Source organism: Pezoporus flaviventris, unplaced genomic scaffold (assembly GCF_033815535.1).
Source record: "Pezoporus flaviventris isolate CSIRO_AGI_PZ_B2104156 unplaced genomic scaffold, CSIRO_AGI_Pfla_v1 ptg000066l, whole genome shotgun sequence".
In the NCBI taxonomy this organism is placed as follows: Eukaryota; Metazoa; Chordata; class Aves; order Psittaciformes; family Psittacidae; genus Pezoporus; species Pezoporus flaviventris.
The window spans coordinates 690,904-716,561 of NW_026892614.1; the positions used below are offsets into that span (position 1 = coordinate 690,904).

A 25,658-nucleotide genomic window follows, 5' to 3' on the forward strand; every position below is an offset into this window, starting at 1 on the left:
CGGTGTTCAAGGCCAGGTTGGACAGAGCCTTGGGTGACATGGTTTAGCGTGAGGTGTCCCTGCCCATGGCAGGGGGGGTGGAACTTGATGATCTTAAGGTCCTTTCCAACCCTAACTATTCTATGATTCTATGATTCTGTGTATGTGAGAGTAGAGTGTAGAATATATTAATAAAGGAGCTTTATTCTCCAGTGAACGAGCACAGTGAGCGTAAGGCTGTGCTGAAGAACAGTTTCTTCTATTAGTTTCACCATTAGAAAATAAATAATATTCTACAAAAGACTTTCTGAAGAGAGAAATCAAAAAAACTGTTCTCTTATAGTGGTCTATCCTTCTCCTTCTTCTAGCACGTGCTCTCTGTTCATTACTCTAGAATTTTTCTTGCAACAAAGTTTGAGTGCTTTGCCCAGACCATTTGAATATGCTTTTTAGTAATGGCTATCCCATTGTTTTCCTGGGAGACTCTTTCACAGTCCAGACTTCTGAGATCAAAATTTCAGAAGTCCTTAACTCTCTTTCATACCTAAATAAAGAGTTCAGAAATTACTTAATTCAGCCAAAGCAAGATTCCCAATGGTTCTCAATGACAGCCAGAGCCTACAGATGCCTTAAGTGCTTTTGTAAACATACCTACAGTTCCTAAACCACTAAGATTCTTTGAAATTGTAGCCTTTGCCTTTACTGAGACTGTTCAAATTAACTTATCTTTTGAAAGTAGTAATTTATTGTACATTATAGCATAAGGTAGATAATAGAATAGGTAGAATATGGTATTTAACATTTATAAGGTACTTTTTGTGCTAGTATAATTATTTAACTGGGGCAGTGCTGAGATGCTCTCAAAGCAATTGGGTTTATAATCTGTTCATGTTAATGTGAATGCATAGAAAGAAACAATTTCAGCCCAAACTGCTTCCGAATATGTTGAGGGGGCAGAAGAACAATGAGGGGTGAAAGTCTTTGCTTTCATTGCAAGGTCAGAGAACTCACATAGAAGAATATGAATAGAGTTTCCAAAGGGCAAATACCAGTTGTCTGTGACAAAGCAGTGAATTTCATTCCCTGCGCATGACAAGATCATCTTTCCTTTTCATCTTCAGCTGCGTTAGACACACTAAATTCTGATGTTTTGTATATGCCTCTGTAAAGTCCTCAACATTTTTTTTATCTTTAACAGTCAGATGTTTCAACTATTTGTAGACAGTCATTGCTATATATATATTTCATTTTTGTTTTGCTTTTTATTCCAATCTGTCCTCCATTAAAAAAAAAAAATATAGTTCTGTTAAAACATCCCTGGATCAGTGTGTGATACTATACCCTGTGAAACATTTAAAGACTATGTACGTGCTGTCTCCTTAGTGAAATGTGGTCTGACATCAGTTTTCAGCAGCCAGGGTGGGATGTGATGGCGAGGTGAAGCTCCAGGCATGCAGCCCTGCCACTAGAAACAATCCCCAGTTTCGCACCTTTCTTCCAATTTCCAGCCATGCAAATTTCAAAGAAAACCTCATAAAAGCAAGGCTATGGAAGGCCAAATACATACTTCATCACTCCAGGATTCCTAATGTCAGGTATCAGGAATCTCCTGAAATAAATCCGTTCCTGATGTAGTGTAATTTTAAACAATTGCTACTATGCAATGGTGAAAAAACTCACAGGAAAAATAACAAGTCTTGTAGAATTCTACTATGTTCTGTTAATTTGTGACCACTTTAAACTGCCCTCTTGAAGCCCTATAGTTAATTTACACTACAGGAAGGAAAAACTGTTTAAAACTTTATATATGATTGGGAGACTCAGATGGGAAATCTCATCTGAACTTAATTCCGATGAGCTGTGTTAAATAAGCTTTGTTAAACTGGTGGAACCAGTATACATTTTTTTTTTTACTGATTATTTTAAATGTAGAATAGTAAAAAAGGGGTAAAATGGAAGACTAAGTCATTCAAATTTGCAACACACCTGCAGTTGAGGCATAACTAAAGGTATCACCGGGTCTTTGTATTTTTTTTTTTTTCTCCGTGGTTGCTTTGTCAAACCTCTTATTGAGCTCATTGCTGTACAGTGGAGGGCAGCCTGGTAATATCAGACCTTTCATTAATGAATATTCTTCCCATGACAGAAATCTCTTGCAGAAATGACGACTTTTTGCAAGGAACCAATAGAAACATAGTGTTCTGTAAATCCTGGAGGACAGTGAATTAGGCACCTGAAATGAGATGGGACCTTTTGCATTTTCTTCCAGTTCTTTATGCTTTTATTAATCATGTCCTTGCATTTTGATAAGCAGCTGCACTGTGTGAGTGTATCTGAACCTTGAAATGCTTCTTTAGTATCTTGCATCATATGGGAAGCAGTTTCCAGATGCTTCCTGACTCATGTTGGTAAAGAAGTAACTCACATTTTTACAGGATTTTAAGGATGGTAAATTCCTAGAAACCAAAGTTTTATAAGCAATAGACAGATTATAAGGAGAAGTTAGATTTCTTTCATACTTCAACAAAACAGCTGTGGTTGTCAGGTTATGAACAGTTTGACAGAGGAATTATACTGTCTGTAAGATGGCTTTGACATAGAGATGCAAGCTTTCTGTATTTGTGATTAAACATGTTGTAAATACGTTGGGCTTGAATGTCACTGCAGCAATGATGCACCTAGTTTCAGAGCTAGCAATAAAACTTGTTTTTTTCTCAGGTTCTCATGTACTGGAGAGCAGTAAAGCAAATCACAGGTTTCCCTACAAGCTCCAGTGCTGATTTGGAATGTGTGTTTCTGTTTTCAGGTTTCCCCTGTGGCTCTCCTCCATAATTTTTTGTTGAAGTGTCTGACTGCATTCTTCAGTATAACCCGTAGTCAAATTAAAAATAGCATACATTAGGAAAATATTTACAGATATCTGCTTAGGTTCAGTCTGTTTTCTGACCATATTTATGTCATCTGTATTCTGTGGCTGTTTACATTGTGCCAGACATGCATCTTTATCTGGAAATGGAGCTTTTCTTTAAATGTTGGAATTCCTTAGATTGTATTCATAGGGATTTTATATTCAGCACTTTTTTCTGGAAAGACATTAATATGCACTATTCCAGTTGATCTTTAATCTTCATCTCTCATCAGAGAAGATTTGCATATTCAGGCAAGGTGTAATGTTGCAGTGGACCCACATGTGCTGAACCATCAAGCTAGGAATGATGGGAAGTCGGGACAAGCCAGAGAGACTGAACTGTCTTCCCTTCATTTGTCTCTGTACATCTATTTTATCACTGTTCTAGCTTTCCCTCCTTAGTGATGAGCTCAAATCTCCTCCTCCCCCTCCCTATTCCCCTTGAACTCCCACCCCTTCAACAGGCTTATGAAAAAGTAAGATGATGACTCCATCTGCTGCCACAATTTACCCAAACTGAAAAAAAAAAGTGTAATTAAGTTGATTTTCAAAGTGGGTAATAATCTCCAAAGAGAGAGTCGAGGACCCTTGCTTTCCTGACCATTATTTGGTTGCAATCATTCTCAGTCATTTTAACAAAGGATTGATTTCTAGCAATAACTTTACCATCATTTATCAACCAGTGCAATCTGACCCCCCTTTGTGTCTGAAATATTGATCTATGAATGTTGACTCTCCTCAGTTCTGCCTGGTACCTGAGACAGGACTACAAAGTGTGATGGATGGGGGAAATTGTTAGCTTGTATTATGGAGAGAGGTATTTTCTATAATAATAGCCAGTTTGACAGAATCATCTCCACTATAAATTTATTTCCTTATGGATAGAGTTCATTATTGTCACTGGTCTAGTTACTCATTTCCATTATGTTCAAAGTTGTGAGAGATACAATGTTGCAGACAGCACAAGGGCAGAAGCTGTTCTGGTTCTGCCCTGAGATCACAAATGCCCTTTAGATAAGCTGCATAAAAATATGCCAGTTTACACCACAGAATAATTGAGTTTAGAAGGCACACCGGAGATCATTTAGTGCCTGCTCAAAGCAGGGTCAGTTAGGACAGGTTGTCCAGGACTTTGTCCAGTCAAGATCTGAACATATCCTAGGATGGAGACTCCTCAAATTTCCTGGGAAACCCATTCTGGTGTTCTAATGCCCTCACGGTAAATATTTTTTTTATTACATTGAAGTGAAATTTGCTGAATTTTAATTTGTACCTATTTTTTCTTGTCCTGTGACTGGATACCATTGAGAAGACTCTGGCTCCATCTTCTTTATTTCTTGTCATCAGGTATTTGTACACACTGATTAGTTCTCCCCCGAGCCGCCTTTTCTCCAGGCTGAACAGTCCCAACTTTCTCAGCCTTTCCTCATAGTAGAAATGTTCCAGCTCCTTAATCATCCTTATGGCCCTTCTCTAAACTCTCTCCTGTGTGTCCATTTGTGTGTTGCCCTGAGTAGCCGAGGATTGGACACAGCATTCCAGAAGCATCTCATTAGTGCTGATTACAGGGGAAGGGCCACCTCCCTCAACCTGCTGGCAACACTATGTCTAAGGCAGCCCAGAAGGCAGTTGGTGTTCTTTGCCATAAAGGCACATTTCAGACTCATGTTCAACGTGTTGTCCACCAAGACTTCCAAGACCTTTTCTGGAAAGCTTATTTCCAAATTGCTGGTCCTCCATCAGAACAGTTAGGAGTAGAGGCTGTTGTACCTGCAGAGTCTTGTAGAAGATCCAGTTGATCTCTTTCTCATAATTTGTGACGCTGTACAGTGTGTTGACCTTCTCCTGCAGCTCCACTACTTAATAACGGAGACCCTTCAGCAGCATACACCTGCGAGCAAAGAGACCATTTAGTAGCTAGTCCCATTGTGAAGTCCCAGGCACCAGATATGCATCCTCCCTTGGGAGCTTGGCCTGAGGGGAGATCTCTGATGTACCAGCAATAGTTGCTGCAGTGGGTTCTGGGGACTGGGTCCTGCCACATGTCACCACCATTGCAGAGACTTCAGTGCAGTTTCTGGTCTTGCTCTGCACTAACTGCTGTGTCGACTGCCTGCTTCTGCTCACTGTGCTTGTGGTGCACAAAAGCAAAAATGTAGTTTTCAGTTGAATTAATGATGTGAATGCTGACATGTATTTAATACTTCCTATTGTGCTCTTTTTTCTAGGTCCCAATATGCCATCACCAAAGTGTCATTAGTCCCTTACACTGAATGTTATTTTTTGAGTCTCAGCACTGCATGCTGAGTATAATTTGCCTCTTCAGTTGCTGGGGAAAATAAAGCATAGAGGAGGATAGCAGGCAAGTAGAGATTACAGACTAAATTATCAGCAAAGGACATTAAGAATCCTAATCCTTAGCTCAGTGTCTGCCTTACATTTAGCTTTTTTTTCTCCAGTTTAGGAGCTGGTGTTACCAAGGAAATGAGAGACTCCTTAGCATCTAGTATGCCCAAAGTGCATCCTTACTATTGATGAATAGATAAGGGAGCATGAGCATACTCCAGTGCATGTCAGAGATCCAAGAAAAAACAAGCTATTGAAAAAAGAGAAAATAAACAAGATTATCTGAATTAAATCGAGAAACACCTTCAGAGGAGGTTTCACTGTGATTGTTTAGGGCTCAGCTGCAGCCAACTCAGAGATATAGAATGATTCGTAGGGCAAATAAGTGTCACACTCACTGATGTCCTAGCAATGACACCCTGCAGAGGGCCTGCCACAGATGCTGTATTCACCATCCCACCATTATTATTATTGTCAGCAGGAACCATTGACTGTCCTTGTGCTGGGAGAACTGAGGTGTCCTTGTGACACAGTTCGCATTTAATGTCATGGTGTACCCTGGAAAGGAGTTTATTTTCTGCCATTTTTTGGTGCCTTTTACAAGAGGTCTGTGACTCAGAGGTCTATATCTTGAAATCCTTGCCCATGTTTTACTTGGGCAAATCTCCCACAGGCTAACAATGCAGACTTCAGAACCTAGTTCAGAAAAAGAAGGTGAGGAATCAATCTCCAAAATTCAGAGAGCTAGAACAACCTCTATGAGCCAACAGGCATGAGGCTGCACAAGTGGGAAAATACCAAACAGGAACTGATTCTAGCAGGATGGACACTTTCTCTGCCTTCCCATGCACGTGTGTTTGCAGACCTCTCTGAGAGAACTCAGAAGCGGGATAAATGAGTAAGGTTTCTGTTGGGCACATAAGTTTCATCAGGAAACTGGGTTGAGTTAAAAAATATTTCAGAGGCTGAGAGGTGTTACACAGTGTGTTGCCTGATTGAGGTAAGAGATGTTGTTCCTGCGTCAATTAAACATATATGGGTAGATCAATGGGATCTGTGAGCTAGTAGGACAGATAATTTAGGAGCTATTTTTTATTTATTTCTGAGTTATTATTATCTGATTGTTTTAATCTCTTCTTTTATATAAATATCCAGATACTGGGAAGAATTTCTTTGATTTCTCACACCATGTGGTTGTAAGTATACAAATAACATAAGGGACGTGAGAGTACTTTTCTCCTATATTTGAAATGAAAAACTTAAGCAAAAAAAAATACTCTACCAACATGAAAGGCAACATCTTGTGATGATAATGGTGAAGAAAGAGGGACTGTCAAGATCTCTCTGAATTGTGGCACCTCTCACTTTAAAGTCCAGGAGGCCAACATTTCTTCTCTCATGGTAGCAGATATGCCATCCCAGTTTTAGCTTTCTGCTTTGGGGAACGGATGCTGGGGTCCTGAAGCAGCTCTGTATTTTTCCAGAGGCTCAGTTTCCTTGACATTTTCATTCATGGTCAAGCATCATGGTTGTGTTGATCTTATTCAGGCTGTTAGCTTTTGGCAGCAGGTGAGGATAACATGTTCATGCTGGTCTACTTAGATTTGACATCATCCCTGGGGGGGAAGTGGACAAAGTAGATTTGAAGCATCTGCAGATCCTGTCAAGCACAGAGCTGTATTTAATAAGCTCAGTTTAATTCAGAGAGACCTTTGCCATACCTTCTGCTCAGTGAACACACACAGCTCAGTGGCACAGATCCGTTACCACACAGCTGTTACTGAGCTCAGTGTCCTTCTTGATCCCTACTGATCACAGACCCTATGGAAGCAATGAATAGCAGCAATCACCATGGACATTTTTCCCCCTTTTCTTGGCTGGAATATTGCAGTTTAAAAAGACAATGTATTTTGGTTTTCCATCACATTTTCTGCTGCAGATAGGAAGCTTATACTGCTCTACTGAAGGATGCAGTGATAGGGGAGTGTTTCATGTATATCAGACTATATTTTATAAACAGAGTGGGTGCCATGAAGACAGCATATTGTACTTTGTAAATGTTCTAAAGGACTCTCAGTCTTTCTTGAAAATATTAATTTGCCTTTCCACCTCAAAGCTTGAAACATCTTTCTGATTATTTCCTGAATGGTGAATGACAGAAACAGAATTTAAGAAGGGAAATTCCAATAGCACTGGACGTTGTTTTTACAGTAATCAAACAGAAATTAGATAGACAGACTTTCGGGATGTGTTGCAATTTACTTAAAACATGAAATCTAGTCTTTGAGGATGCTTATGAATAGTGAAGCACATGTGTCTGTTGTAGTATGAGAATACCTCTAAGTGTTTCCCCTTGATTTTGTGTTAATACATCTAGACCTAAGGGCAGGGAAGGGTATACTGTATTCACTGTAAATAAACCAGTGCAATTTACTGCTGATATATGCAAACTGATCTTGAGAGCTAATAGATAGCTGCTGCTTAATATCAGGAATCTGGTTTAGAACACACAGTACAGGGATCTGGCCCTGGATCAATGAAGGAAATGTCTTGAACAAGTTGGGACCACAGAGGTCAATCTTCTGAAAAACATAATTAAATCAGGCCTGAACTGGAAGTCTCACACATCAAAGAAGTGTAGTGATCAAATGATTAGGGCAGGAAAGACGTTGGGGGTGGGCAGCAGAAAGGGAGAAAGGAACAGCAAACAGCATATGAGACAGCAGCTTTAGAGATGGTGTTTGAGAAGCAGAGAGTAAAAAAGGAGATTTAGTCAAAGGCAGATTAAGTAGAAAAGCCAAAATATTTGAAACAAACACCAGGATGTGTTAGCACACACTAGAAAGCAAAGAGCATGTAAGGAAATGAGGAACAATAAAGCATTTGGAAAGACAATATTAGGAATGCAACAAGAAAATCCTTGGGTAATGGAGCCTGTTGTTTGCAATATAAATTTAAGTGCAGCAAATAGCAGCTGGCCGCTCTTATCTGATAAGACTGTCATTCTGTGAGTGGTTGGTGAGCAGAAACTGCAAAGTGGAACAATATATGTTTGATATATTTGGGGCTTATATGTTTATTTTTTCACGTTTCCATTCATTTTAATTTCAAGAGACTTGTTCTTTTTTTTCTTAGTGCCAGTGAAAGGTGCTATATGGAGCGCCTTAGGGAGTGAAGGCTTTTGTATCCTCATAAATAAACATAGCAAGTGTAACAGAAAAGCAGCTATCCTCCTCTTGCCTTCCACTCACCTTCCTCTAACCTCACCTGGGAGACTTCCCATCTTTCCTGGGACAAGATCTCCTCAGATCAGTTAGACAGAAAAATAGCAGTACCTTGTATGGTTTCCCGTTCATAGTGTCATAGAATTGCTTAGGTTGGAAAAGACCTTTAAGACCATTGAGTCTAACCATTAACCCAGCATTGCCAGCTCACCACTAAACCATGTCCCCAGATGTCACATCTGTATATCTTTTAAATACCTCTTGGACTGGTGACTCAACTACTTTTCTGGGCAGCCTGTTCCAATGCTTTACAACCTTTTTGGTGAAGAATTTTTTCCTAATATCCAGTCTAAACCTCCTTAGGCACAGCTTGATACTTGTTCCTTGGGAGAAGATACCAACACTCACCTCTCTACAAGATCTTTTCAGGTAGTTGTAGAGACCAGTAATATCCCCCCTGAACCTTCTTTTCTCCAAACTAAACACCATTCACTCAGCTGTTCCTCATGAGACTCGTTTTCCAGACCCTTCACCAACTTCATTGCTCTTCTTTGGAGAGGCAAAAAAACTTCAGCCACATCAGCATGACTGAAATGTTGTGATACCCTTGTACTGTTGTTGTTTATAAAGTAATAGATATGGGGTGCTTTTTGTTTAGCTTCCATTTTCTTTTATGGTGCTGTTTTCCCCATGTATTTGCACACTCCCTGTGTATCTCCCTGTATAACATTTGCACTAGTCAAGTTTTCTGCACAGCCAGCAGAGTTAGAAATGTATTCCAGTATATATGAATTTATTAACTGTGAAAGCTGAGACTCTGGGCTATAGTCAAGTCATTGGATAGAAGAATATGAGATGTCAGGAAAGTAGTTGAGGCTTCTGTGCTACAAGTGCTCAGGGTAGCAAAGGAACTGGGAACTAGTCACTTCAGCCATGCAGACATCCACCGCCTCTGACTTCTGTGAATGCCAGCCTTGGGATGATAATGAGCCAATGACTAAGTTAGGGAAAAAGCTGTAAAAGCTGTCTCTGATCTGCCACCTCCCTTCATGTGCCATGTCAGTGTACTTCCCCATAAGCTGTCTTTAGACACAACACACAGTCTCCGGGTACCTTGCCAACACCTGATTAGAAGTCAATGTTTATCTTTATCCTGCAGAGAAGAAAGAAAAGTTAAGTGAAGCTCATTAAAGACTACATATCAAGATAGGTAATGCCATCCAAGAGTTAGCTTTACCTGTCTTTACCTGAGTCCAGTTTTCTTCCTCAGAGATGCAGGCATCATAGTCTCTCTTTTCAATGTAATTACACAAACACTATTCATGACACTAGATTTGTATTAACAAATTGTACAGCGACGTGCTTATATGTAAAAATATCACTGCTAAAAAGGTATGAGAGTTGGGTTTTCCAGGAGGGACTTAGTGAATAATCTTGAGCAAGATATTTGAGGCAGATTGAGGTCCTTCTTACTCACCTGTAAAAACTAGCTAGTAGTAGTCTATTCAGTAAAGTGCATTAAGAACCTGGTATGAAACAACAGGTATTACTACAAAAAGTTCATGCCTCCTTTCTCTTTCCCATCCAGTGACACAGTAATTTGGTAATTTGTAACTGTATAATCAGTCTACAAATTTGAGAACCTGCTGTTCACACAGTAGAAATAATGGGAGTGTTAAGTCCTTCAGAGAAACAGTGGGAATCAGAAAGTGGGAGTGACTAGAAAGAGAAATTTAACTGACAAATCTAGTTCCATCCAAACTAAATGAAAAGCAATAAAATACAGTAAAAGAGCCTGGAACCTGTGGAGGACATGTGTTGTGTCATGCAGTGGCATAGCAGAGGTCTCACATGTCCTTCTCAGACCTCTGCTAGTTTCTTACGAAACCATGAGCCAGCCACAATGACAAAATATAGGGGTTGTGTTCCCTGTTACAGTGGACCTCTGCTACCAAACGCCCATGCTGACGTGATTAGGAATCCTAATCTGGAGCATACAGCAAAAGTGATTTTTTGTGTAAGCGTGGATATCAATTTGCCTTTCCTATGTTTCAAAGCATCTCCAAATCTTTGCATGTGACATTCTGTGGCAAATTAAATTTATGAGAAACATCAGAAAAAGTTCTTTATGTATGCCTTGTTTTTCGTACCATTGCCTCTTTGTGTTTAGCTTGCATATGGAGGGAAAATTAATGTCTATATTGGAAATAAAGAATATTTCCTAAGGAATATTGAACAGAATTTGCCTCTAGGGCTAAATAAAAAATCAATTAAAAAAAAAAAAAAAGGTAATGGGCCCAGATGAAGAAAAGAATCCAAATTTTAATTATCCCCCTTTTCCTTTGATGTGGAAGAAAAGAAGAATATATGAAAGCCTTTATAAGAATTAAAGTAAGCTAGGGATAAAAGCTACTGAGGATTTGCTGTTATGGCTCAGAGCTGAGGAGAATTTGGATTTGGATGATGAGAACAGGCCTTCAGTTGTATTTGTAGAAAGAAATAAGGTCCATTGATGGATATTTATATTCCACACCATAGGCAGTATATCTGAGAGAGCTGCTCCTTACTATCTTTGCAGCTTCCCTATGTGTTTAAAATGAGTAAGAGATGAAATACCTCATAACTTTTCTATTCTGCTGAAACGGCAGAAGCAAAATGCAGGATTGTAAAGAACCAGCAAAATAAATAAACTGGATTGCTGAAAATAGAAAAGGGTCTCTACTTAGCAGGCTCATGAGTTTGTAGATAAAATATGATGGAGACTGGTATACAGCATTAAAATAAGAGGCAAAGATAAAAGTTGGGGGGCTTTAAATGAACAAAAATGAAAGGACCTGCAAATGGTCTGGTGGCAAAAAAAATTAATCAGCCCAAGCCATTTCTAGTTAGTGCTATTGAGAATGCTGTTTTGCATTTCCTGTGTCTCTCTCGTTGGAAAATCACCATGTTACACAGATGTAGCTGCACTGGAAAGCTGTAGAAAACAGGTTAATTTGACCTCTTGTTGGTGCAATCCATCTTCATGCCTAGGGGAATGGATTATTTCTTCCTCTGGCCATGAGCCAGCATGAGCTGCTTTGAGGCTTCTCTTACTCTGTACCTGAAGCTTCTCATCAGCTGGCTCAGGCAATTCAGGGACAGTGTGTTGTGCCTGGAGAAAAGTGACAGGCTTTTCTCCAGGTAAATACAGTAAATACATATGCACATGCAGATATCAAGTGGTGTTACTTAAGTCTGTCTGTTTACCAGATGTCCATACTTGGATTTTCTAAATGGCCTTTTTCTTTTCAGTTTGGTTTTGTATGCTTACAAGCAACTGTCTGCACATTTTGTGCATATTCAAAAAACATGTCTGTCCCAAGAAATCAGGTAGTTAAAGTCTGTGCCTTCCAGTCAGTGAAGGTAGAATAACACAAGTACCACTATTTTCACAGATAAAATCAGTGAACTAGTCAACAAAACATGACTATGATTATCAGTTATAACATGCCACTCATGTTCTGGTTAGAGCTAGATAATTTTTTCTATTTAGCCAGAAGTTCTACCCACTGATATACACCAAACATGTTGACAAAACCTCTTTGTGAGTGTCCTAAGTTCAGTTGTAAGTTATTTTTCTCCTTCCTAGTAGCTGAGGCAGTGCTGTGTTTTGACTTTAGCCTGAGAACACTGCTGTTAACAAACCAGTGTTTTTAGTAGTTTTTAAGTAATGCTCACCCTGACCAACGACTTTTCAGTCTCATGCTCTGCCAGTGAGGAGGTGCACAAGAAGCTGAGAGGAAGCAGAGACAGGGCACCTGACCCAAACTAGCCAAAGGGGTATTCCATACCACAGCACATCATGGCCAGTATATGAACCAGGGGGAGTCAACCGGAAGGCTCAGATTGCTGCTTCGGTTGAGCTGGGAATCAGTCAGTGAGTGGTGAGCTATTGTACTGTTCATCACTTGTGTTTATTGTTTTTTTTTCTTTTTTACTTTTATATTCTCTCCCCTTGTTATTTCCCTTATCAGTAGCAGTAGTAGTAGTAGTAGTAGTAGTAGTAGTAGTAGTAGTAGTAGTTTTATATTATACTTTAGTTATTGGACTGTTCTTACCTCAATCAGTGGGATTTACAGTCTTTTGATTCTAGCCATCTTGCCCAGAGGCGGGGCAGGGGGAGTGGGGTGGGAGTAAGAGGAGGAAGTGAATGAACAGCTGCTGAGTTACTGGCTGGGGTTAAACCGTGACAGTGAGATTGTTCAGGAACAATAGAAAAGTTATTTAAGAAAGGTATGAAATGAAATGTTTAGCAAAGGTATTAAAACGTTCAAAATATTTGTTTCTAGTGTATTTGAGATGTAATATTTTCATCTTGAAATTATGTATTTTGTGTAGGTATTTGCCTAAAGTAGCATGATTTTTAATGAATGAGTAAATCAAACATGCTTATAGGATTCATGCTTCAGGACAGAATTAATTTTGTTACTACAATCAGTATTCAGGAATTAAAAATTGAGCCATAAGCTTCAGGGCAGATATAAATAAAACTGACCTTCACATTGAAGGTAAACATCATTCTAGGGTAAAAATTTCCATCTTCTGCTGTACAAGAAATTTAAGCTAATTGTTAAGTGGACTTTTAAGCCCACTTATTTCTATACCCTGTGTGTGCATGAAGGCTTTTCTGTCTAAGCTTCAAGTGGCATAATGCCAGATCAGACAAGGTCTAGAGATTAATTATAATGAAGTAGTGGCACCTATACCCTTTGGGTGGAAACTCTCTTATTGTGTAAACTAGGTCACTAAATAATACTGAGGTCCCACTCTGTGTTTGTATAAACAGCAACCCCCACTATGCCAGCAGCGTAGCTATTTTCACAGAACGGTGTTAGTACGTAGTGTCAGCTTGTAAAAAAGTCTCAGGAAGAGCGACCTTCAAGGCCCATTGAACTGAACTATAATGAGGCATCCAGGTTCCCTGAAAGTTTTCCAGGTTTGCATCCTCATCACCATTTACATCCCTGAGCTGTCCGTTATGTACTTTTCTATGGAAACTAATAGAAAGACAAGCTTCCAAAGGATGTGTGTCCCTGACTGACCTACTCCTAAGTTATATTAGGACTGCAAAGTGAGCTCACTGCCTATTAGACGGTGGAAAACCTGGACAGCTCAGAGCACTTTAACAGCAGAGGGGACTGCTTCTTGTCTAAAAAAGCTGAATTGAGGTTAAAGCCTTTTCAACAGCCAGGATATTAATAATGTCTTTCTCCCGTGTGCATTCTCCAATGCCCAACAAGAGATGGACTGATGATGCATTATTTGCTTTGCAGAAGTCTAATAAAGCTAAAGAAATATCTCTCCTCTGTTTTCATGAAACTGAAAGTAAATATTTCTGAGGCTTCTGTACAGGTTTTATCTGAAGTGATGAAAATGTCCCAAATGTATTGTGGGGAAGTGCCAGACAGGTAGATGCTCAGAAGTACACAGAATATGTTCACCAAGTTGTATTTTCTTACAAAATGAATCTCAAAAGCTTGATGGATTTTTGCTCCTTTCTTAAAATACAAATTTATTACTATGATGTCTTAATTTCAGCAAAGTGCCGGTAAAAGTGAGGTGGGCTCTAGCACGCTTACATCTGGTTTTCTCTTGACTGAAAAGCTCTTGCTGCATTTCTTGGAACCTAGAATGTAAGCACATCCTAGGATGTAAGTGCTCTAGGGTCACTAAGGCTATTAGACATGCATACTATCCAGTAGCCAGGGTTCCATATCTTTGGACAAGAAGCTACAAATATGTCATATTTCTCCTGTGTCAAAAGCACTGTGAAAAAAGAAAATCCTCATGTACACACATTCACTTTTCCATTAGTGTTCAAAATGCCCTTCCCAGGTAATGTCTATATGCTGCAAGAAGATGACTCTAGGAATGGTATTTATACCATGTATTTCAAGAGCTCACCTAAGCAGAAGTTGCTAGTAGTTTAACTATGTCAAACAGAAACAAGAGGCTGATATTTCTGACTGATTCTGAAATTTGTCTGATATTTGGGGTTACTATTGTCTTTCAAGTATTACAGATATTAAACTTTCATAAAAGTGTCCAAGGTTCTTTTCTTTTTGCCCTCAGTAGACTGAAATGTGAAAAGGTGAATAATTGCAGGGGTTTACTGTGCTGGAATATTAGCATGTGGATTTGCTCTTTTAGTGTGTATTGAAAGTACCACTTACAATAAAAGAAATGAGATACCTTAGTAAACTAGGAGACATGAAAAGATGAAAGTTTATCTGCATTAAAGCTGTGAAGCTCCTGTGCCAAACAGCATCAGTGATGTAGCCCTGTACTTCAACAGAAAAGCTGCTGTGGTGTCAGAGCTTCCCGTACCAAACTCCCATAGTGAATAGGGGTTTGCAGTGTGTGATGTGTGTTCCACCACTCTCATAGGCTGGTGATGCAAGGATGCTCAGGTTGCAAGTGAATTACAGCTGACCTAGCGCTACACCTGCCTAGCTACATTGATAATTTGGGCTTTTGATAAATGCATTGCTTCAGTGTTGGGGAATGGTAAAAGAACTGGATGAAGTTAGTACTTAAAAAAAGAAATAACATGACAAGTGTCAGGGAAAGATCAGGAAAAAATTATGAAAAATAAAGAAAAGCTTCTCAAAAATAGACACAAATATACACAAGTTTTGCCAATGAAAGACTAAAAAAGACCATTATCTTCCTGTGTGAGACAAACCTGCCTCAGAAAATATTGGGTTATTTATTTGGGTATCTGTTGGATAGATTAAATCAGCCCTCACAATATGAGTCCTCTTGAAAATTGCCTTTTATGGATTATCCTTACCTCTGTTCTGGACCTAGTTACAACCAGTTCTTTAAAGACTGCAACCATCACAGAAATATTCTTACATTTAAGATCATCCTGTGAGTCAATTTGATTTGGAGGCATACACCTCGTTAGCCTAGCTTTCCTTAAGTATTACCAAACTAAGACTGTTTCAAGGGCTGAGGAGCACAAAGCAGATGAGACAGAACCCTAACTTCCTGGAAACGCAAAACCAGAACAGCATTTGGATGATCTTCATGATGGTACAGGGGTAGTAACATGGTTTTGGGTTGCATTCTTGCTATGGATGCAGTATTCAAGAAAAAGTTGTACAAAGGGCACTTACAGTTCACCCAGAGTTCCTTTTTCTGTCTGTTACTATGGAAGTAATATCAGTCAAATTAACATGAGTGGAGCTTAGTAAAGACAGCCACAGATACCTGGAGAAATATGTGCTAAATGTTCCCCCTCTATGATTTATAAAATATATAGTGGCTGGATAAAGCAAGCATTTCGAATGTTAGAGTATTGTTTTCAACACAACTAGCTCCTAAAAAGGCCCAGCCAAAATCTAAGTTGCACTGTACATATGTATACCTGATGACAAGCAGCTTTACCCCCAAGGAGTTCAGAAACACAAAAGGCAAAGGCTAAACAAAAGTAATGTCAGTTACCATGAGTTTGAGCCTGGAAGCACGTAGATACATAACTGTTTAAACACCTGAACAGTCTCCCAGATGTTCACAGGACTAGCAGTGATTTAACACACAACCCATATTTCAATGTATGTAGTACTGAGAACAGATTCAGAAGCTGAAACATTTATTTTTCTTATGCCATTGGCATTGCTTGCTGAGTTAGGCATAAGCTACCTGCATGGATTAGGTAGTTTATGCCAGAGAACATGAAACTTTCCCACAGAATTTTTGACAATATAGAGGATTAAGGAACAATTTTTGTCCCATCCTATTTGCCCATTGTAGATTAAACTGTTTCAGAGAATATGCACAGAACTTCACCCATCCCTGCAGTCCTCTAAGTTTTGTAGCTGAGGGCTGGATTTCCCAGTCATGGAGGTTTCATTGAAAACGGACGTAAGAGAAGGTTAAAAGTAAAAGGAAAAAGACAGCTTCCAGGAAAGAAAATACAATTCTTCCACAGTACCTACAAAACTGAAGTACATTAATTCAGGCCTGGGAAGTTGGGTCCCAGAGCACCTAGACACAGTAGAATCAGAGCCACTATTCACCTCTTAAATTTGTGTGTGTCTTTTATTTTCCCCAGACTGTATGCTGCAGCTATAGCTTATTTGTCTGACAATTACCTTGTACTTGGTGCTTTGGTATGCAAAGGTTATTGGAATTTATATGCAAAGCTCAATGAATATAGAATTAAAAAAGGCCTCAGAGACATTGATGCAATGAGATACCAAATCACAGAACTTGTATCTTTATGAGGAACATTTGAATACAAAACACCAAGGTTTAGGACTTCTGCACATATTAATTCATAGCATTCCATGTTGTAAGAGGACTAAAGGGGCTATCCTTCATCTTGGTCTGACATAGGAACTCTGCCAGATTTACTGACTTGCTGTGAGAAATCTTTATTTATAGATACATACCGTTAAAATGTAAATCAGAATGGTGAGCTTATCACCAGGCTACCTCTTGCAGCCCATAAAATGCTTGGTATTGCAGGTCACAAGAGATTTTGGGAACAAGGTGAGCAAACTGGTCAGCAAAACCAGACCCTAAACTTGACACTTTATTTTCTGTCTTGTATGAAAGTTACCAGAACTGAAATCGAAACAATTTTTATTTTACATCTATCCTCTTGGCAACAAGCAACTACCATGGCTCTGTAGGAGACCCTGGATTTTAGAAGGTCTTACTATAACTGTGAAGAATTCTTACCTCACCTATGGCCCAGATGCTTTGTCTGTCTGGAGAAAAGAAGGAAAACCAGCTGCCCTATTGAAACCCCAGATGTTCTTCTTCAGGAGCCCAGTCCTCCTCTGTTCTCTCCAACTTCCGATAGGTCGTGCTTTGTGTTTGTACCCTACTCGGTGTGTTGTGAACTGTTCACTTCGGGATTACATTTTAAAGAAACCCAAGGCTCAGAAACTTTAAATACCAATGTCAGCAAAAGATTACAAAGTCTAGAAATGTCTTCTGTAGACAAACAATATTTACATTAATACTTTCAAATGCATTCAGTAACTGGAATGACAGCACCCATGGTATTTCTAGTGTGGTTGTTACTGATTTGTCTTCCTTCTGGTAAAAAACGCATATTGCGCTCTCTGTCTCGCGCACACAGGCAAGCCCTCAAAAGACAGATGATGTGCTCTCAATCCATCCACAGATGGTCTCCACATCAGAGTTTGCTTTGCCATTTAGACCTCCTGCTTCACAGCCTCCTTTGGTGTTGCAGTCCCTATTTTCTGTAATTAACTTCTGTTCCTCCCCCCATTTTTTTTTCACAAACGCCTTTTACTCTGATGCTTAGAGTCAACCATCCCCCCAAAGCACTGTGATATTTAACAGCATCCGGAAAAAAATGTGGTTAGAGAACTGAGACACTTAAAGGAGTCACTGCTCTCATAAGTGTGTATTCAAATTTTTGAATAGATATTCAGAGGGTGCGAATGTAGATAAGGGAGAAGCTATGAAAGGGCTTATTACTAATTAACTGTATCTATTTCTCTCCCTTTTAAAGTGGTTTTGTTTATCGTTTCAGCTGGTAGGGTAATAAATTAAATTAAAGCTGCAGAAGACAATTATAATTAAGATTCAAAAAGCCAATTGCCTGTTAGTAAACTACCAATTGATATTTATAGCTCTTTGCAAAGTATGCCACAGATTTGCATCAATAACATACTTGATAATCTCCAAACGTTTTACTCAGTAGCCTTTTATTTGCTACTGAAGGTAAGATTACTCTTCTCAAGCTGTCCTTTTTAAAAGTATCTCACTTTCATCTTGCTTGCAGAGTTCAGCAAACACAGATGCTTCAGTCCTTTCCTCTCCTATGAAATAGTAGTAACAGTACATAATTACTAACATCACACCATATAGAAAAACCTTGCCATAAAGAACACACTGTGCATAGTTCAGCACTTAGAATCATAGAATAATTAGGGTTGGAAGGGACCTGAAGATCATCTGGTTCCAACCCCCCTGCCATGGGCAGGGACTACGCTAAATCAGATCACCCAAGGCCTCTTACAACATCTTGCATTTTTACAGCTTCTTGTTTGAGTCATATTAGATATTCTATAGAAGGGAAACCAGACCACCATTCCAGGAAAGCAATCATCCACATTTGGGCAGAGCCCCAAACACAGAGGCTTAGGTTTTGTTCCTTTCACAGGGAAGTGCAGCAAGACCTGTTTAAAGATTTGAAAAAAAATTACTGAAGTGATAGATTTTGTGTTTGGTGTGTTACTGGGAGATTAATAACTAATTTTTATAATTTCTTTCAATTATTATAATGCATCTGTGTAACTGTCATTTTAGCTGTGTGATGAAGTGTAAATAATTGCAATGTGACTTCTTTGTGAAATGTGTTTCTTGTGTCATATGTTTGCTAAAGTTTGAGTGGCCTCATAGTACTAATTATTGAAGTCATTATGTGACACTGTGTGTGAGCCTTTCATGTGAACAGCAGTAAGAGAACCAGATTAGGCATAGGTGACTGCCATCTACTGCTTGGCATTAAAGGGGCAATTGATGAAGCATGAGGGTGTCCCATCTCATTCGCATCTCCTATTATGCCATGACTGTTCTTGAAACACAAGTGCCAGAAACTTATGAGCACCTGCATTTGCCCAAGATAGAGGACAGTGGTTATATGGTGAGGGTTAAATAGAGGTAGAATGTCAACGTTAGAAATTGTAGCCTGAATTGTGCCTGTAACTACTGCCACAAGCGAGGGGCTTGGAGATTAGACCACACCATCTTGGATCCCTCTCAAAAATATAGCTGTCAACCTGCTCCTTGAGAATGAGGGTTAGAGGAGAGTGATCTGCTGATTCCTCAGCCTTCCTTGGTAGCAGGGTTCAGGCAAGGGAAAGAAAGAAAGAAAACAAATTTACCTATGTTCTGCCCATGTGGGAAGCTTGTCAGCAAACCTATGTAAGGTATTCCCAAACCTGAACTAGGGCTGCAGCTTCCCCCAGCCACAATTGACCCTCCAAGTCAGCCTGTAAATACATTTTGTTTATTCTTCAAAGACACATATCTTACAGCTTTAGCTGAAAAAAGCATGAGAGCTGAAAAGGGAGATGAAAATATGCAAAGGGAAATAGGCAGGACACAAGGTGGGGCCATGGACACAGGCGAAAGCTTCACTGGCATCACAACAAACAGAAAGGGTTGCAGCATAAGAGCATGAAGCCATCAGAAGGCTTGCCAGGAGACTGAGGTAACACAGGTTTCCCCTGCATCCCTTCTCTTTGGAGCTAAATGATGTATAGGTTGCCTGAGAACAGGGTAAATCCAGGTGATTATGCAAATATTTGTGCTTCCTATGCTGACTATCATGAATTTTATTATGAGGATGCAGGTGAACTGACTCACCCCAGTACTGGCCAGATAATTACATGGTCGTTACTAACCACATTACTGAAAGGTAAATATGCAGTTATTTTTGTTCATAAAATCAGCTCTTTCAACCTTCAGACTAATTCCACGTTATTATGCAGCAGTATGTAATTACAATAAGACAGCTTCTACCGTCAAAGAAGCAGGCATTATTCCAAATTAAATCTGTCAGGGTTTTAAGTAAGCCATGCAATCTGACAGCAGGATTTGTCCTCTACCAGCTACCCAATAAGAATTCTAAAACTGTAAGTAGAAAATAGGTAGTCACAAGGCCCTGTTACCAGATGTAAACACTAACAATTCCTTTGCCATTCAGATTTGGAACCAAACCCACTTTTTCTTTTTTTTTTTCTTTTTCCTTTTTTTTTCTTTGTTTTTGTTTTTGTTTTTTGTTTTAGAAAGAAATGCATTATATGGAGAAGCATATAGCTCTAACACTTAGCCTTCCCATCCCAGAGTCCTGACTCCTGAGAGGAGGCACTGTGAAGTTTCTCTGGAGGTAGATGTTAGATAAAACAGAAAAGGGAAGGTAGTTTTATCATATTGCTGATGTTCCTTGTAACTCTTTTCATTTCTTGCAGGTACTGTTGCGTGATTCACCATGGAAAAATTGCTCTGCAGCATCCTGGTGTTCGGAATGGCTGTCATGGTCAATGCTTGTCCCAAATATTGTGTCTGCCAGAACCTCTCTGAGTCACTGGGGACTTTGTGTCCCTCTAAGGGTCTCTTATTTGTACCACTAGACATAGATCGAAGGACTGTTGAACTCCGCCTTGGGGGCAACTTTATTATTAATATCAGCCGACAGGATTTTGCTAATATGTCTGGACTGGTTGACCTTACTTTGTCAAGAAACACCATCAGTTACATACAGCCCTACTCTTTCACTGACTTGGAGAGCCTTCGGTCTTTACATCTTGACAGCAACAGGCTACCTGACATTGGAGAGGATATTTTGAGAGGCTTAATTAACCTTCAACATTTGATTTTAAACAACAACCAGCTAAGCAGCATTTCTGATGAAGCCTTTGAAGATTTTTTGCTGACATTGGAAGACTTAGACCTTTCCTACAATAACCTTAGAAACATTCCCTGGGAATCTATAAGGAAGATGATAAACTTGCACCAGCTCAGTTTAGATCATAACCTGATTGATTATATTACAGAAGGGACTTTTGCAGATCTTCAGAAATTGGCCAGATTGGATCTAACATCCAACAGACTTCAGAAACTGCCCCCTGACCCTATATTTGCCAGATCTCAAGTAATTCCGTTAGCTGTTACCCCGTTTTCTCCACCTTTGTCTCTCAGCTTTGGGGGCAACCCTCTGCATTGCAACTGTGAGCTGCTGTGGTTAAGGCGACTTGACAGAGATGATGATATGGAAACTTGTGCTTCTCCTCCAGGTCTAAAAGGAAGGTACTTCTGGTACGTACGGGAGGAAGAATTTGTTTGTGAGCCTCCTCTAATTACACAACATACTCATAAGCTGCTGGTTTTAGAAGGGCAGACTGCCACACTGAAATGCAAAGCCATTGGGGATCCCACCCCTATCATTCATTGGGTGGCACCTGATGACCACCTCATTGGGAACTCTTCGAGGACAGCTGTCTATGACAATGGCACCTTAGATATCTTCATCACCACCTCTAAGGATTATGGGACTTTCACATGCATAGCAGCCAATGCTGCTGGAGAGTCCACTGCAACAATTGAACTCTCAATTGTTCAGCTCCCCCATCTCAGCAACAGCACAGGCCGAGCAGCCCCACCAAAATCCAGGCTCTCAGACATCACCAGCTCCAGCAAGTCTAATCGTGGCGAAACAAAAGGTCCACCAGAAAGGGCTGTTCTGGTGTCAGATGTGACCACTACCTCAGCTTTGGTCAAGTGGACAGTGAGCAAGTCAGCCCCTCGGGTAAAAATGTATCAACTGCAGTATAACTGCTCAGATGATGAAGTCCTAATCTACAGGTAAATGCAATTGCTGTTTGGTCCTCTGATGATGGCAGGGAGCAGAAAGCAGGGTGTTCTCACTCTCTTATACTCTCAGACCTTCTACTCTCAGGTCACTGATTTGACTTTGAGGTAACACTGTCACCATTATAGTATGCAGTGTGGCATTAGTGGTGTCTGATAAATTTGCACTGGATCTTTCAGTTTATCTGTTGGTCTGTTCATCCCCCTTGTAAGTCATATATTACGTATTTCTGTAGTATTCATTCTTTAACAACAGCTGTTTTCAGTAAAATTTCCCATTTAGGAAAAAATAATATCACACTTGGTAGTCTCCTTAAGAGGCTTAACAAAGAAAGAAAAACTTGACAGGCTAGAAGTCAGAAGTTTCCCTTTCCACCTCCTGTAGGTGGGATTGAAACATACTACTGAGAGGGGAAGCAATGTGGGAGGAAGTTTGTGCTGTCTACCCATAACTCAGGCTCCAATTATTCCATGATTCAAGATTTTGGGTTGTTAGCAAGAGATTTTTCACCTATATGAAAGAACTAATTCTTACTCTACTGACATCTGTTTCACACAGCTGTAATGGCAGACAACTTTGAGGTATTTAATGTTTTATACCATATTAAGTGCAAGGAGAGATAGAGATAATTTCAAAAGCAATCCCTGAATGTTCATTATGTTTCTCCAGTTATACAACTCAACTGACTTTTAATGATGTAAAGCAAGAGTTGGTTTTGCAGAGAAGAAGCAATACATTTTAGGGACTAAAAATGGGTGGGAACAGTACAGGAAAGCAGTGTTGCTGCTTTTTCCTTCTGTCTTGGAAGAATGATTGACATAGTATGTTCATGATAGTGATGAATCCCTGGAAACCACACTTTCCTGCCTTTTTTATTGCAAAGACAGCAGTATCAGATGCATTGAGCTGAAGTCTACATGGCTATGTGTGAGCTACCAGCAGAAGAATCTCATGGCAAAGTAAAAGCAAGAATTGCATCCTGAAGCCAGCGGAGAAAAACTGGATCTGGTAAAGGAATAATGGGATTTGAGTTTTGACTCTAATTTGAGAACAAATTCTAGCCAAAACATAGTCAAATCTGATGATTTCCTCAGTAGTCTGCTGCCCTACGGGCTACTCTGTCCTTTTACCACCTGGAGTGAGAGCTGAGGCACTAGTCAAAAAGAGAGGTAGTAAATGTTCGAGTGATGTTTTTAACTCACAGTGAAATATAATTATTTCTTTCAGAACTGCTTAGTTTACATAGAGAAAATTTTGTTCTAGCAATGCTTTTGTGTCAATCAGCTTTAGAACAGAAATAATAAAGTGATTTATTTACCTACTCCAAACTATCTCTTTGCCAAAAGTGGGAATATTGACATGAAAGTCCAAAGAACATTCTTTTTAAAGGCTATTTATTCAAATATGAAATAATCTGAGAATTTCAGTTATGTTAACTTTCATTCCTCAATTATCAAAATATGCTGTAACAAATCAATTAGCAGGTGGGAATTATTTGCCTTGCTCTGGCTGAGATACAGAGGAACTAATATGTGTTAGCTCTGGGACTTCCAACTATGTGGAGTTAGGTAGAATGAAAGGATAAGATAAGTAATAATAAAGTACTAGGAATAGAATGAAAGAAAATTTGACAGTGTCAGGTTTTCCTGAGGCAAAGCTTTTGGCAAAAGCTCAATGCTATTTAAGATCCTGAGCCCAGTCAAAGTGTGAAAAAATATTCTGAAGGTTGTGTATAGTCATATGACACTGTATAGTGAATTTGGCCCAGAGAGCAGGAATATCTGCAAACAAAATGCAGAAGCTGTCAGGTGTTGAAAGTGGCTAGTCGTGTTGATTTGTTGAGAAGGAGGATGGCCCGGGTGAACAAAACAAAACAATGCAGAAGTGAAGACATTCAATCTAGTAGGTGGAGGGGTGAGAATTGAATGCCATGGGCAAAAAAATGAGAGAAAGATGCCATCTTGCCAGCCTGGTCTGGAGGAACAAGTGGCTGTCAAGGTGTCAGGCAACCCTAAATTCTTATCCAGTCCCCACTGCCACCTCTCAGTGAGGTTTTGGCCCTTTGTTGCTTTACTTGGTTGTGGCTCAGTTTTCCAAGAACACAATGAGAAAAACAGTGATATTTCCGTAAGTCTTTCATCAGGCCTTTTTGAGGATTCACTGATGATGCATAGCTCTTTACATTCACAGCTCTCAAAAGCACTTCACCAAAGAAAACAGATTTTTTTTTTTTTCTCTATATTTTGCACTGGGCAAAAATGAAGCATTGAAAGATGAAGTGAATTGTCCAGTGTCTGAGAGTTAATCAATGGTACTCATAATATCAAAACCAGCTCCTGTGACTTTCAGTCAGGGAACCACTCACCCCTTAGAGTTAATTACCTAAAGCTGTTTTGCTTTAATTGGTCAGATGCATATCACTGCAATGAGCATGTAGAAAAACCTAAGGGAAAAGGATTTCTAGAGTGCTCTGCTCTATAAATTGCTGTGTATGTGCTATATGGAATGAGATGCTGCTTAGCTGATGGGCACTTAATGTTAAGATTTGTCACTATGTCAGGACTGAGGCACACTGGCTGTGCTCAGTTTGAAGGAATCCTGCTTCACTAGTAAAAAATGTATGCACAGAAGACAAGACTTTTTTTATTAATGTTGTACTCACAATGAAAGAGTGAAAGTTCTTCCCTCCCTATTGTTGTTAACATCTTTCCTGATCATTACCCAGGACACCAGTCCCATTCCTGCTTCTACCCAGCTGTGATCTTCCACTTGTAGAAGCTGCAGATGGTAGAATGGGGACCTCAGTAGGGTGAGATTTGCCCTATGAAAATTCAGAGGTGCAGTGACAAGCATTGTCTGTTAGGCCTCTTGATTTCACTGATCTGAAATAATCTGAAGTTTGGCTTTAGATATAGCATAATGAGGATTAGCAAGAGGAGCACAGTTTTTCTGCTTCCACTATCTGACCTTCACTTGTATTTGCTGTCTCAAGGCCATTGCTGAAGTTAGCAGCAGGTCTTTATCTCTTTCAGTAGATCCAGGATGCAAGTTTCTGATACCGATCAAATGAGCGCAGTCCTGGATCAGCACTCTGTTCTGCATGGCTTCTGAGAGGGAGAAGGAGAAGCTGGAGGAAAGGGAGTGATAGCTTGTGCTCATGTCTCAGAGAGGCAGGTTGATCAATATCAACTTGCACAGACAGCAACTGCCCCTAACACTGGCACCAGATCAATAACCAGAGGCTGCTCAGAGGTGACATGCTATATTATCTTTTGTACACCACTGGCAGTAGCGAATGTTCCTTCTTTAACAGAGCATGCACTTAACTCTTAGCAGTATCTCAGAACTTCCAGAAACTGCTTTGACCTGTGCTCACATTAAAAAAAGACCCTACAACAGGGGCCTGTGCTGGAATTGTCTGTCACATGCAGATGAACACCATTGCTTTACTGACCTATGTGTCTCCAAGTGAGTGAGCTCTCTCTGACTTTTCCATGCACTGGTTTTAGTAATCCTGCTGTCAAGATAGTGATATTGTTTCACCTGGAACAGAAACAGGATTCCTCTCTTTCTAGGCAGAGTGAGAGGAAACCTTGTTTTGTTGTTTGGGTTTGAGGTTTGGTTTTGTCTAAGTTGCTTTTTTGTTGGTTTTTTTTTTCTTCTTTATTTTTCCTATTTTTTGATTTGTGTTTCTTATTCATTCTTAACTTTTCTTTCCTCTTCACTCTCCTTAATTTCTCTTTCCTCTTCACTCTCCTTAACTTTTGCCAACTCACCTTTGTGACATTCAAACCCATGC

General features: G+C 39.7%; 1 protein-coding gene across 3 annotated transcripts in view; it reads left to right on the top strand.

The window, feature by feature from the left end:
* LRFN2 (leucine rich repeat and fibronectin type III domain containing 2) overlaps positions 1-25,658 on the top strand; it is a 226,290-nt gene that overhangs the window by 105,493 nt on the left and 95,139 nt on the right. For all 3 annotated transcript variants that reach the window (XM_061470889.1, XM_061470890.1, XM_061470891.1), the window contains one exon: positions 20,460-21,852. In XM_061470889.1, the coding sequence (XP_061326873.1) occupies positions 20,480-21,852 (1,373 nt within the window). In that variant the 5' untranslated portion in view covers positions 20,460-20,479. The remainder of the gene's footprint in view (positions 1-20,459; positions 21,853-25,658) is intronic.